The sequence below is a fragment of the Leucoraja erinacea genome, chromosome 25 (genome assembly GCF_028641065.1).
Source record: "Leucoraja erinacea ecotype New England chromosome 25, Leri_hhj_1, whole genome shotgun sequence".
Classification (NCBI taxonomy): domain Eukaryota; kingdom Metazoa; phylum Chordata; class Chondrichthyes; order Rajiformes; family Rajidae; genus Leucoraja; species Leucoraja erinaceus.
In genome coordinates this window covers 22,920,801-22,935,491 of record NC_073401.1, presented here as the reverse complement: position 1 = coordinate 22,935,491, position 14,691 = coordinate 22,920,801, and the positions used below count along the sequence as shown (strand labels likewise).

The 14,691-nt window shown below is 41.0% G+C and overlaps 1 protein-coding gene across 1 annotated transcript; it reads left to right on the top strand.

Moving 5' to 3' along the window:
* The first annotated feature begins 10,097 nt into the window (after positions 1 to 10,097).
* Positions 10,098 to 14,257, top strand: LOC129709282 (immunoglobulin lambda-1 light chain-like). The gene is made up of 3 exons (XM_055655550.1): positions 10,098 to 10,216; positions 10,307 to 10,645; positions 13,757 to 14,257. The coding sequence occupies exons 1-3, from the start codon at positions 10,168 to 10,170 to the stop codon at positions 14,077 to 14,079; spliced, it is 711 nt and encodes a 236-aa protein (XP_055511525.1). The 5' UTR covers positions 10,098 to 10,167; the 3' UTR covers positions 14,080 to 14,257.
* Positions 14,258 to 14,691: the final 434 nt, after the last annotated feature.

Genomic DNA, 14,691 nt, shown 5'->3' with positions numbered 1-14,691 from the left:
AATGGTGTGATCCCCCAACCCAATATTCCACCATGCACCCGTCTCCTCCAATGGAACTGAAGCCGTTCCCAAAAGTAAGATTCCAGCACTGCCCTGCCTCCCTCAGTAGTGGATTTAAAAAAAAATCCAATGGCACCTCCCCTGCCTGCTGCAGCAGTGAAAAGTTCAGAGTGTTCCTGTCTTGCAACTTTGTTTCGAAGTGTGTTGGAAGCTGACATGTAAATGGAGAAGCCAGTTAATTTTGAAATATTTGGGTGTGGAGGGGGGGGGGGGGGAAGGATTTGATTAAAAACGTGCATTAAACACGACGAAATGTAATGAGGAGCAGATACTTAGAAAGAAAAGCGAAATCTCTACCGAAATGGAAAAGATCTCGGAGATTGAGCGTCTGGATTGGGCGTGGCAATGAATCAAAGGAAGAAATGCAGCCGGCAGCCGTACATGCAAATGGATCCATTCTGATTGGACATCTGCGAGCATCGGCCATTCCGATTGGACATCTGCGAGTATCGGGCACGAATTGAAAGGCAGGAAGGGCGCCGGACGGCAGTCGGTCGGATGGCCCCAGAGTTTTATAGATATATAGATAGATAGATAGATAGATAGATAGAGATAGATAGATAGATAGATAGATAGATAGATAGATAGATAGATAGATAGATAGATAGATAGATAGATAGATAGATAGATAGATAGATAGATAGATAGATAGATGAAGCAGAAACAGTGCGGAAAATGTTTCAACCCTATTTTGAATTAGATATCCGCATTTGGAGCAATGTAATGCTAACGATCATGGTTACATTTGTCTATTGAGCTATAGCAGTTTATTTGTTACACGCTTTCGCTCTTCATATGTGATTTCTGCATTGGCATTCCTCCTTCATTTTGTGTTTTCGTACTGAATGTTAGACTTCACGAAATCATGATTCTCCACAGTGTGCAGAGTTTAATAACTTGGGCTCACAGCCCAACAATTAGTGTGCTAAGATTCTATTTAGTATTGATTAGAATTATGTGTCTGAAGTTCCTGGGAAAGCTGAACATAGACAAATGATTTGAAGCATCCAAGGGGGGCATTGAGACAGAGACATTGACAATCCTGTTCTTTTTGATACATTGCAGGAAAGCTTCAGACTGTGTAACAGACCTACTAACCCAGCATCTTTAGGAGCACACATTGTGTATTACAGGAGCGCTAATATTTTCGATATGTCCAAGTACAGTGCCATTTGCGGAGGTTAATTTGAAACCAATTGTATTTTCAAGAAGGGAAGCACAGCAATATTGGAATGTTGGTAAAGCATGTTAATCCTTATCCTTCCAGAATTTTGGTTGATTAATGTGGCACTGTGAAACATCGTATCAATCAAATCATGATCAGCAGTATGGGTAGTTTTTGGAAGTCTTGCAATCATTTGAGAATAAACTTGAGAATCTGTTCTATTGTTGCAAAATCTCACAGAAAATATAGAAACACCTTTTAGCCCCATGTAGCACCTACCTATGTAATCGAACATGGTGGATATCAGTTTTTACCAAGCCATATATTCATCAGATATCATCTACTATCCTTATAAAACGATTTTTGTACAGTTGGCTTAGTTGTTCAATTTTTTATTGCTATCTTCATCATATTTTTCATTTGATTTGATCCCCAGTATTGTGTTTAATCCAATGTTTTGCTTGTTGCTTTCCTTTCTTTATCTCCCCCATCCTTCATAATGTATTTCATTGTTTGCTTGCATTCACCAGATGCTTCGGTGGTTTTCAGCAATCATCTAGACCAGGGGTGGGGAATCTGCGGCCTTAAGGCCGCATGCGACCTAAGCCATTAAGCGCGGCCTTTAGAATGAATCCAAATTTTGTAGAACAAATCCTTTTATATGTTTTTGTTCGTCTTTTATTATTTTAATTTTGATCTTAAAAAAATGTGTTTTAAATACCAGAGTAAAAGAAGTTTCAACGAAATAATCCTCCCCGACTGACGGCCACAATTAAAGCATTAGTAAGTCATGAGGGCTATTTTAACAAAATAATGTACATTTTGAAGTACATCTAGTTGAAGTTTCTTGGCTGCGGCCTTATTAGATTACAGCTAACAATGCGGCCTTCCACCATGAAAAGGTTCCCCACCCCTGATCTAGACATTCTGCTGAATTATGCTCAATGGTATTTACAAATGTCCACAATTTAATTGTTCCTGACATTGCCGTGCCATGTAAACTGTTATTGACATACTTTGACAGGAATTAGTTTCAGCGACTTATTGCTGTAAGTGTGGAAGGGTGTCGTCTGATTTGAATCAGAAATAGTCTTGCTGTAATTTGAACATTCTGCATATATCCAGATTTCTTACATGTACTTGGCTTCTTTCCATCTTTCCAATGGATTCATAATAAAAACATTGGTTAGATTAATTCCTTGTACTTTTCGCTGTCATTCAACAAATATACGTCATGTGCCTTGCAAGGCTAATGCTGTTTATCTTTCTTGAGCCCCAGTGTCCAAACCTGACAGCAGTTATCCATTTGCAGCATCAGACACTGTGTACCTAGGATAATTAGTTCTTCATTGTTACGTCATCCTCGTCGCAAAGCTCAAAATTGTACTCAAGGTTTGAATCAGCTTTCATTCATGCATGAACTTCTATATAGCGTTTGCTGCCTTTCGCACAATCTGCAAGGCCTATATATGTTCTTCACTATTCTAATCTTTCGGTAATCAAGTTCTGAACAATAATGTGTCCACTTTCACAAACACTTGGGGGTTTAGAATAGCTAGGATTTTGAAATGCATTTCAGGGATTTATCACCAAGATATTTACATCGATGAGATGAGACGAATCAAGGAAGACAGAAAACATGCCCTGGAAAATATTAGCTTATTATTCTAATGTGATAATCTTTGGAGCGAGAAGCTTCATCAGATCCTGTACATGAACTTTATTTTTCTCTCCATGGAAGTTGCTTGTTAGCAGAGCTTCTGAATAGTCCTAATCTATTTTTGTATCACCTTATGCCCTTACTTGCCAGATACGTGCCTATTCTCCACCTATCTGCATTCGCATGTAGCCTCCCTTTGTCATCTTCAGAGCTTTGGCTGATTAGACAGCAAGGTTAAAAACATAATGTAGGTGCCTTATCCGAATCACCTATGTAAACTAATTGACTGCACACCATTATAACTTATTACATTATAATACAATTGGGAGAATTAACTAACTGGACAAGTTCACAGATTTGATTTTAGCAGGAAAAGAAGAAATTCATGTCTGCGGGTTGACATTTGACATTTGAAAGGTCTGTGGCACGAAATTTAATATTTACAATCACTGTTCACGTGGTCACATTTAGTCGTATCTGGTCAATAACGCGATGAGCTAAATGAGCCTACAATAATACCCACTATATGCCCACTAAGAATGGAAAAACTTACATGTTTCCTTTTCCAATTTAAAACAATCCTTTACTCATTTATCTCTGGATCCTTCATCCTCATCTGTAATAAGTGCCAGGACGCTTGCCATTCTGATCGGACAATACTGGTGGACTCTGCTGCTTTCCTTCATCCCATTAAACCAATCTTCCTCTCCTTTTCATCTCTAGCCTTTGCTAAATTTGGACCCCGTCCACCTAAGCCTCCTGGGTCTCCCAGTTGCTAAAACATTATGCTCCATCTCCAGGTCCTTTACTGATGTTTCTGTCCTAGGCCTCCTGTATTTCCAGAGTGAACAGGCAAAATAGAACTGCGCCTCATATTCCACTGGGGTTGCTTGCAACCTAACGGAAGATAGACACAAAAAGCTAGAGTAACTCAGCAGGTCAGACATCATCTCTGAGGAAAAGGGGTGTCGGGCCAAGACCTTTCTTCAGACTGAGAGTCAGGGGAAAGGGAAACTAGAAAGATAGACGATGATAGTGGATGTTTTTGTCAGTCTCCCTGCCTGCTTCCACGACCTGCAACCTCCGGCAACAACCTGCAAAGTCTCCAGAGGTTTCCGTTCAGGTTTCCTAAGTGGGACAGGGGCATTACAGACAGTGAAACTCACCAGGAAGACAGTGAAACTAGTACAACAACTGGGTTGGGGGTATGAATTGTCCAATTTTGAGTTATCCCTTACTTTTTTCACCCAGAGAGTTGTGAATTTGTGGAATTCCCTCCCACAGAGGACAGTGAAGGACAAGGCAGTGGATGGATTTAAGAGACAGTTGGATAGAGCTCTAGCGGTAGTCAAGGAATATGGGGAGAAGGCAGGCACGGGTTATTGATAGGGGACGATCAGCCATGATCACAATGAATGATGGTGCTGGCTCGAAGGGCCGAATGGCCTCATCCTGCACCTATTTTCCATGTTTCAGTGTTTCTATGCTTCTATAACTTTGCTCTCGTGTCTGGCGGTTTCGCGCAAATGTTCTGAAATGTATCTGATGTAATATGCCTTTGTGCCATTGGATGGAAATGTTATACCATTTACACATGTTGTTGTATCGTGAGCGACCAGAGGGAAATTTGCATTAGTACTTGAAACCCTGTTGCATGATAAAGTCATTGTGTGGCTCTGCCAAAAAAACTGTTTCGTTCAAATAATTGCCCTGGATTTTCCTGAATGCGGTTTGACTCTGATCTTTAATGCTTGTCATCTCCATCGATAGAGTGAGTGCACCTTCTGAAAAGAAGACGAGTGCGGTGCCTGATTGCAAAGAAAGTCTGCTGATGTAATACATCTGAAATAGTAATGGCACATATCGACTAAGGCAGAATCTATGGAGAAAGCGACAGGGTTAATGGTTTACGCTGATGATCTTTCGCCAAAACTTAAAAAAAAGAAAACATACATATTTTGAATTGCTGCAAAGTGGGTCAGTAAAATATGTGGAACGGGGAGGGGACCAGGAGATATGGATGAGGCTGATACGTGTCGATGAAAATAAAGTGAAGAAGCCTTGCGAGGGGCGACAGACCTACTGGAGGAAGTTTAAATAGTCATAGAAAGTTACAAGGCAGAAGCACCACCGAATCTGCCTTAGTCCACATCCACCTATTTAGACTAATGTACATGAATCCGATTTCTGTTCGCTCCACATTCTCAACTGTACATATGAGTACATAGGAGGAGAATGAACTTCAAAATTGTGTAAAATCATGATTATACAGAGGCCGGAATCTATCTACTTCCGCCTTCCAAAATATATGGAAGAAATTGAGAGGGAAACCAACGCCTCATCCCTGACATGAATGGATGCCACCTCCCCCCCCCCCCCCCATCCCCCATCCCCCCATCCCCCACCCCACCCTCCGTTAAAATTAAGCAGTATCCTGACCTCTAGATACAGTATTTCTGAATTTAAAGGAGATGTGCGGAGCAATGTTTATACGCAGAGGGTGGTAAGTGCTTGGAACGCGCAGTCGTGGGTAGTGAAGTCGTGAAGTAGATACATTAGTGGCGTTTAAAATGACTTTTGTGTAGGCGTATTGACATGCAGGGAATGGAGGGATATCGATTATATGCAGGCAGATAATGGTTGGCCATGGCATCTAGTTGTAGCAATGTTACAAAATTTTGAGATTTAAAAAATCAAGTCTGCAATTTATCCCATCAGATAAAGCATAACAATAAGTTTAATTTGACACCTAATTCACTTTCATAATAAAAAAGTTATGGCCATTTTCATACTCGGAAATTAGCATCTTGTTCCCTATTGATTTTCTATGGACATAACAAAAAAGCTGTGATCGTGGACAGTCAAAAGCGCATAACCTTCTTAAAAATTAAGAGAACTGAATGAAATTTTCAGTTATCATAGATTGAACCATTCTGACTTGAATAATCTAACTTGGATGGCCTGAAATTAAAGCATATAATTAGTTAGTTACCCAATTGTAGCTAATTTCAAACTTCAATTTACTAGATCTAAACATCTATCCATTTCTTAATAAATGATTAACATTTTTAAATAGCCCAAGTGTCCAAATAATATTCACAAATAATTCACAATAAAACATGATTTTTAAATCTCATTTACATCAATTTATAGGCCAAATGGAAGGAATTTAGTGTTCAATTGCTGTAACTTAAAGTCAATTTAAATCGGCTTTCTAGTGGGTTCCTGTGAACGCGCTGGTTTAGAACGTTCACATTGCGCTGGATTTGTGCCCTCAAATTCCCAGAAAAATACTGCGGGATATAAAGAGCCCAAAATGAGCTACTCGCTATAGAAAACTTTAATAACAGGGTTATAAACATGCCCCATTTAATGTAAAAATAAGGTACATACCTTTAATTGTTTGCTTTATAAAACCCTAGGGCTGCGAGAGGTTGCGGAGTGAGAGAGTGATTTTTAAACTACTCTAACTATTTTACAAGGCCATAAAAACTAATAATACCTTTTGCGAAGGGGTCTTTCAGCGATTTTCCGTTAATGATTTACTAGGCTGAACATTTTCGATTGCAACAGCCTAGTAAAAATCGCGTTTTAAACCCGCCCCCTCTAAACAGCGCCAAAATCACACACAAGGGGTGGGGCAGATGCTCAGCCACGATTCGGGTAGGTTTTATAACATACCTACTAGTTGCTGGGCTGAGGGGCCTCTTCCTGTGCCATAGTGTTCTTAATAATATGTTCTATCAAGACTCCTCAAGATTTTACGTTTCATTCAAATCCCCTCGCGATCTTCTAAATTCCAGCAGGTGTAAACCTAGCCCGTCCAGTCTCCGTAATAATCCTGCTTGTTTCAGATTATCCCCAGATTGCACTCAAGGCATTAATAACATTACTTCAAAAATGATACTAATACTAAGTAGTATACTAAAGGTATGGTTGCGGCAATTGTCAACTACTGAAAAGCACATCCTTCTATTTTCATTCAATCGCCCAGCAAAGAAAAATAGCATTGTGTTAATTTTTTTAATTACTTGTTACCCGCATTATATGCTTTGGTGTATCATGGACATCCCTAATGGTTTACACAGCATAATTATATATTGAATAGAGAGGAGACAAGATGGTGCAGTATTGTTTGGTGATCCCGGTGTGGGCCGGTGGTGCAAAAGAGATTGAACAGCGCACATCGAAACATGAAAGTGTTCACTTTATAGAGACTGAAGAGAGTGCTTTTGGTGGAATTTAAGGGGAACTCAAAGTGCTGGAGGAACTCAGTGGGGCAGGCTACTTCTGAGGAATGAAATTGACAGATAACAGTTCGGATCAGGACCCCTGTTCAAATGGATGTTATGGATAGCATCAGAAGAGGAAGAAGAATAAATGGGAGGTAAAAAACGGAGTCAAAGAAGGAAATTGATCGAAAGCCAGCTAAAATAAAACGCCCACATAATTGAGACGGTGAAAGAATGATTTCCCGAATAAACCAAACGCCATGGATCTGAAAAGTCACATCTACTTCTGTGGTCATAGGTGCCATCTGACCTACTAACTGTTTCCAGCCTTTACTGTTTATTTCCGATATACAGCTTTTTCATTCATAATTACGTGTTTCTTGCAGAATTTAACTGGATTAGATGAAGGAATCATACTAATTTCCATTCATAAACTTCACTGAAATAAATTGCAAAACCCGCCTCCAGATGTGTCATCTATTACAACTGTAAAAAAAACTCACTACATCTGAAAGTCTCCAATATTTTTTAATAATCATATGATATTAAAGGAAACACGCAATGAAACATTTTACTCAAATGGATCAGTTGGCGTTCCTGTGCCGCGTTTTCTCAGAGCGGATTACTCTCTGAATGTAAATGCAGCCAAATGTCCAGCTAACATGGTTGGTGGAACTTGGTGGTGTAGTTTGTGACTTCCGCATACAATCTAACGTCCGAAAACGTCACGGAACTGATCAGCATCGATATCAATCATTTAGCCAGTACCAATTCAAGGACAAGATGCGTTGAACTGAAAGAGTACCATTCCAAGTCTTCTGTTTTCATTCAATCGCCCAGCAAAGAAAAATAGCATTGTGTTAACGTTTTTAATTACTTGGTACCCGCATTATATTCTTTGGTGTATCATGGAAATCCTCTAACCGTTTACAAACAATAGTTATATATTGAATAGAGTCTAAGGAGACAAGATGGTGCAGTATTGTTTGGTCAAGAAAGCGAATGGAATGTTAGCATTCATGGCAAAAGGATTTGAGTATAGGAGGAGGGAGGTTCTACTGCAGTTGTACAGGGTCTTGGTGAGACCACACCTGGAGTATTGCGTACAGTTTTGGTCTCGTAATCTGAGGAAATACATTCTTGCCATAGAGGGAGTACAGAGAAGGTTCACCAGACTGATTCCTGGGATGGCAGGACTTTCATATGAAGAAAGACTGGATAGACTCGGCTTGTACTAGCTAGAATTTAGAAGATTGAGGGGGGATCTTATAGAAACTTACAAAATTCTTAAGGGGTTAGACATGCTAGATGCAGGAAGATTATTCCCGATGTTGGGGAAGTCCAGAACAAGGGGGTCACAGTTTAAGGATAAGGGGGGAGTCTTTTAGGACCGAAATGAGAACATCGTTTTTTACACAGAGAGTGGTGAATCTGTGGAATTCTCTGCCACATAAGGTAGTTGAGGCCAGTTCATTGGCTATATTTAAGATGTGGCCCTTGTGGCTAAAGGGATCAGGGGGTACGGAGAGAAGGCAGGTACAGGATACTGAGTTGGATGATCAGCCATGATCATATTGAATAGCGGTGCAGGCTCGAAGGCCGAATGGCCTACTCCTGCACCTATTTTCTATGTTTTCTATGTGCCTATCCACTCCTCAGAATGACCTCACGGGCCAGACTGGTTTAAGAAATTGTTAGACATGTACATTGATCGGACAGGTTTGGAGGGATATGGACCAAGCGCAGGCAAGTAGGACTAGTGTAGCTGGGGCATTGTTAGCTGGTGTGTGCAAGTTGGGCCGAAGGGCCTGTTTCCACACTGTAGCCTTCTATGACTATATGACTCATTTTTCTAAACTCTGTAATTTCTCGACAATGATCTCAGCCTACCCAATTGCGCCAATTTAACTCCAAAGTTTCCAAGTGTCCTTATTTTCTGATTTGTTGTTTTGCCCATTCAGAAATATGTTTCACTATATTATTGCCCACAATGATAAATCCTTCAATGGGCCTTTTGTTTTGTCAAATGCGTTTCAAGGATTTATCGTGTTTTCATGTAATTGTGCAAAACGCAATTGTCTTTCACATATCTTCATTGCAATGATACTCCGCGATTTCTTTTCCCTTCTCCATCAATCTGTCCCGAACATTTCGAGTTGACAATTGAAGTATTAATGCTTTCTGTCCTATGTCGATGAATACGGAAATGGCGAGAGCGTCCTCTGAATTGTTAGCTCGTCACACAGTATTATAACCTACAAATATACACATACACATTGAGAACTGTTTTGGAGCTTAAACTCTCCAAGCACAAAGTATATGATGGTTTGCCGCAAAGCTTATGCGGCGCCATCGAAAACCTGCACGATTCATAGCATGTTATCTGTATGGGTAACACAGCAAAGAAAATAATGGTTTATAAAGTTTCCACAAATTAAGGCTAAAATTAATTTCAAAAATCTTCGTAAAATCTTCAACGTTTTTTTTTCATTCCTTCCAGCTCGGAATCAAAAATACGAAGTTGAAAATTGGAAATCTGAAACAAAAACAGTATTTGGAGGTGACACTCGGTAGCATCTGTGAAGAGCTGGTTTCTTTGGTTTTGGTGAAGCTTTATTGACTTAACAAAAGGTCACGTCCTTTTTCCCTTCACGTGTATTCTCTGAGGTGTTGAGCATCCCTAGTATTTTCTGTTTCTGCACAAAATATATCTGCCTGCCTAACCACTGACTACAAAGCAGTTCCTACATCTGGCCATGCAGTTTGCTATTCTTCTGTTCTCCTCTATGATTCTAACTATACCCCCCCCCCCCCCCCCCCCCCCCCCCTCTCTACCCTACGCTCAAGCACAGAAAAAAGCCCGATGATTTGTCAATATCGCTCCACAATGATCCAGTAATTCGATGTCACGTGGATAGTGATTTGCATGAATAATTAAAACTCGGTGACGTTGTGATGTCGAGGAGTTCTTAAGGGGAGATTTCTCAAGAACCAGAAACGGACCTCTGTCGGAAAACGTTTAGATTCTGACCCTCGCCACCTCCTTCACCATGTCTGAATGGATTCGAGTTTTGGCCGCGTTCGTGTTCTGCTTCCATAGTAAGTAGAAAACCTAATCACCAGGCAGCTGCTCTTTGCATTCTGCTGATAGATTGTATGTTTACAAATATTAATTTGTTATTTCACCAGCTTCAATCGCAGAGATTTTGTTGACTCAGGACCCTACGTCCATCTCGACTTCTCTGGGGAAAACGGTCAAGATGACTTGTACCCTCTCAGGAGCCCAGATGCGCAGCTACGTCACTAGCTGGTATTGGCAAAAGACCGGCAGCGCACCGGTCCTTGTGTGGTATGAGAGCACCAGAGCTTCTGGAATTCCAGATCGATTCACCGGTACCGTGGATGATCCGAACAATATAATGCACCTGACCATCACCAACGTGCGAGCTGAGGATGTCGCTGATTATTACTGTGCAGTAGCAACATCTGTAATTACATTCGGGAAAGGAACCAAGCTGAATCTGAGCAGTAAGTAAAATAATGGCTATCTGAAAAACGGCTTTTGACTAATCACCAGCTTTCAATTTTAACCGATTTTCAAAACGTTCAACCTCCAATTCTTGCAATAATACGGAAGCGAATAAAACAAACCCGCAATTTGCTTTGTGAATATAAACGGAAACTGATGCCATTATAATGTATTAATACAGGGTACGTGAATAGCCTCCGGTGAGATTTAAAGAAAACGGACTGCACTTCCATTTGCGTAGCGTGACAAAAAACCTGGGGCAAATAAACAAACTAGCTCAGCGAGTTAGGCAGCACCTGTGGAGGCATTTCAGGTTGAGACCCAGTATCGTGACAATGTCCTAACTCCAACGTGTTACGTACACAGATGGTACCTGGTCCACTCAGCTCGTCCACCAGTTTGCTTTTGTTTGCTTTAGATTGCAGCATCTGCAGTCTCCATGTTTGCGTGTTAAAATGTTGGAGCAGATCTCGGAGTCACTTATTAGATGATCCTCTTACCGAGCGTTTCAACTTTGAGAGGAGACGGGAATGGTTAAGTCTGGATGTAGCATAGGTATGTGTGATAGATTCAAAAACAAATTAGCTGTGTCAATATCGAAGCCAAAACTGACGCACCGATGAATGTAGACAATTGTTTGATTGTTTGTTTAGCAATGTCCTGTGAGGATCTTCGCCGTGAAGTTCGACGAGGAAATACATTTTGAATTGACTCCCGTGCTAAAACTCATTGTCAGCAAATACCAAAAACGTAATTATAAAACCTGTACACGTCGCATTTTATTTCACAGCAAATACTATGGTGAGCATTTTCCGATTGACGTTGCAGGGGTTGGTGTATGAAATTGTTGCAAGTCTCAACAAATAGAACATTCAAATAGAACATGCGTTGAAGCCCATAACGTTACCTCTACGCTACACATAGCCGGCGCATGGGCTCCAACAGCGCTCTTGGGTTGAGATTCCAAATGATTCAGCGCCATCTAATAACTAAATTTATTGTAACCTGAGTCTTGACACCGTCCCGTCCCTTCTAGAATTCCAAGCCTAGAACCGGCATCCCGGTATCTAAAACTGTCAAAGACAATAGGAAATATTTATGATATTGTCCCTGTTTTCAGAGTGCAGTCCCGGCCAGTGTAACTTCTCTTTGTAGTGCAACCTCCGTAACTCAGGAATTAATTTGTGAATGAAGGTTGCAGTCCCTCCATTGTATCAGCACCCGTACAATTTGCAGCGGATGCATCTGATATCCAACTCGGCAATTACAGAAAACAATTTAAAGATTTTAAATTTAAAAATGGGTGCTTTTTCAGGAGCTTGTCAAAAGCAATCCCTTTTGGTGCGCCGGTATTAGCAGCATTTAGTGCTATTGAAACGAGGACCGCGTGAACTGTGTTTTAAGATAGCAAGGGAAGGGCCGTACAATAACTGCAGATGCTTAAATCCTGAATAAAACACAAAGTGCTGGGGGCACAGTGGGTCAGTCAGCAGCTGTGAAGCGAATGAACCTGTTCATTCCCTTCCAAGATGTTGCCTGATCCTCCGATTTCCTCCAGCATTTTGTGTTTTACTCAATAGAGTTTGGCGAACTGGCTTCAGCAGTCTCACTTCATTCCTTGAGAAGCCAATGGATTTTATTTAGGAGGGAATTTGCATTGATATATTACGTTTCACAACCACAGTATCCAAAGGCATTAAGGTTTTGGCCTGGATACATCTAGTGACATTTCTTTCGAACTGAAATGTCTTCTTCGGCTTGGTGTAACGGTAAACATTGATTCATAATAACAGTCGTTATTTGTTGGAAAATGCATTTAATGAACTTGCACATTGTGTGACTTTAGCACCCATGACCTTGCCCATGTGTATGTATCACGAGGAGGATGAAGTTGTTTAGCGGACTTTTGAATTTGTCTTCCTGTGAACCGGCTGGGATCTTGGTCAATGCGAGTAGGTTGGTTGAGGGAGTGAACATCCCGACGCCCCAGCGGTAGCCTGATATAACTTTGACACGTCCATCAGAAATAGTGCAAAACTGTAAACAATTGAAGTGGCGAAGGAGGTGGGGGGTTAAGTTGTAGCGGAAATTATCTGAATTGGTAACACTGAAATATTTTGAGTTTGGTGGCGAAACTGCAAATCTCGCTGCTTATAATTTCAAGGATGGAATGAAACGAGCCCAACGCATTTCATTGTCAGAGTCCCGCTTTAATCAATGTTGATTCCTCTGACCGACCCCACCTTCTCCCACCCCTCCTGAATCACTCATTTTACATCGAAAACATCAAGATTGTCCGAATTATTTTTTCAACCCTAAGGATGTAAATAGGATGAACATTGAATGGAACACAGCGTATTTACGGGAGTGTCTCTTTCCAAAATATCTACCGAAAATCGTTGATTTATTCTTACATTTGTGAATTGTTTCCAGACTTTGGACAAACTGTAGTAATGATCTTCTGTTGCACAGACATTTTCACGTGTTTAGATTAATTGTAAAGTAGTAATAGAAATAAAAACATAATACACGGTGTCAGGAGTAGACTACACAATACTTCCAGTTGGCTCCGAAGATACTCGGTTCATATTAACCCTAAACGGCCTGAAAGATATTCTGTTTAAGAAAGAACTGCAGATGCTGGAAACATCGAAGGTAGACACAAATGCTGGAGAAACGCAGCGGGTGATGCAGCATCTATGGAGCGAAGGAATAGGTGACGTTTCGGTTCGAGACCCTTCTTCAGACATTCTTCAGTCTAAAGAAGGGTCTCGACCCGAAACGTCGCATATTTCCTTCGCTCCAGAGATACTGCCTCAGCCGCTGGGTTTCTCCAGCATTTTTGTCTACCTTTGAAAGATATTCTGAATCTGTTCTCTCGGGTGCTGGGGGAAATGTTCTCGCTGCATGCAATCTTTCAAGACATCAAAAGAGTTTGCCTGTTTCGGTGCTCTGAAATCCAGAGATTGCATCCCCGTCTACTCAATTCTCCCTCACACGGCAAACAATCTATATCTGGAACCCGGGGAAGCAAAAAAAAAACAAAAAACACTTGATTCGGAAGGTCAGCTTTAATAATCCATTATGCTGTACTTCTTTCCATTTTCCAGATCCCCAGCCCCCCGCGGTGTCAGTCCTTCGGCCTTCAGAGGAAGAAATCGCGGGAAAGGGCACCGCCACTCTGGTTTGTTTGGTGAACGGGTTCAACCCGGGCGTTGTGGACATTGAGTGGACGGTGGACGGCAGTGCGAGAAGTGATGGCGTCGACACAGGCCGAACCCAGCAGGATCAGGACAACACGTTCAGTACCAGCAGTTACCTGACTCTGCCAGCCGCCTACTGGAACTCACACGAGCTTTACTCCTGTGTGGTTAAACACGAGACTCAGACAAACCCACTGGAGACAAACATCGCCAGATCTGGTTGTGCTTGATTCAAAAATATGATGTCTTGAATTGATACATTTTGAAATAAAATTCACGCACAGAGATTACATGTCTGTTTTCTTTTATAGATTTTTTTCAGTCACAGAAAATGCACAATGTAATTTAATAAGGAGAGGAGAGCAATAATGTCTCATTTATCGCCCTGCATTGCTCGACTATTTTGTACCAAAACAATGATATCATAAATATGCATTAATACATTAGTAAATATGCTGAGCAAAAGTTTTAACTTCAGCAAATTAACTTTACAACAGTTAGGACGGAAACGATGCAGTACACGAAGATTTTATTCGCCATGGTTTTGTTTTCAGGCCATGGCGCCTAATTAAACTAATCCAAGTTTGTCTTTTTAAAGTAATTCTAGGTGGGTTACGGCGGGAAGAACAATGAATGGCTATGAAAGGAACTACATATACTGGTGTACACTGAAGATAAAGACGAAATGCTGGAGTAACTCAGCGGGACAGGCAGCATCGCTGGATATATGGACTGCCCTTCAGTGTGAAGAAGGGTCACCCATTCCTTCTATCCAGAGATTATGCCTGTCCCGATTTACACCAATATTTGTGTCTATCTGTTTAAGAAAGAACTGCAGATGC

Excerpts from the sequence above, each read along its gene's own strand:
- LOC129709282 (XM_055655550.1), top strand. The coding sequence starts at position 10,168 with ATGTCTGAATGGATTCGAGTTTTGGCCGCGTTCGTGTTCTGCTTCCAT. Across the intron at positions 10,217-10,306 it reads GTTCGTGTTCTGCTTCCATA|CTTCAATCGCAGAGATTTTG; the intron begins GTAAGTAGAAAA and ends TTATTTCACCAG. Across the intron at positions 10,646-13,756 it reads AACCAAGCTGAATCTGAGCA|ATCCCCAGCCCCCCGCGGTG; the intron begins GTAAGTAAAATA and ends TCCATTTTCCAG.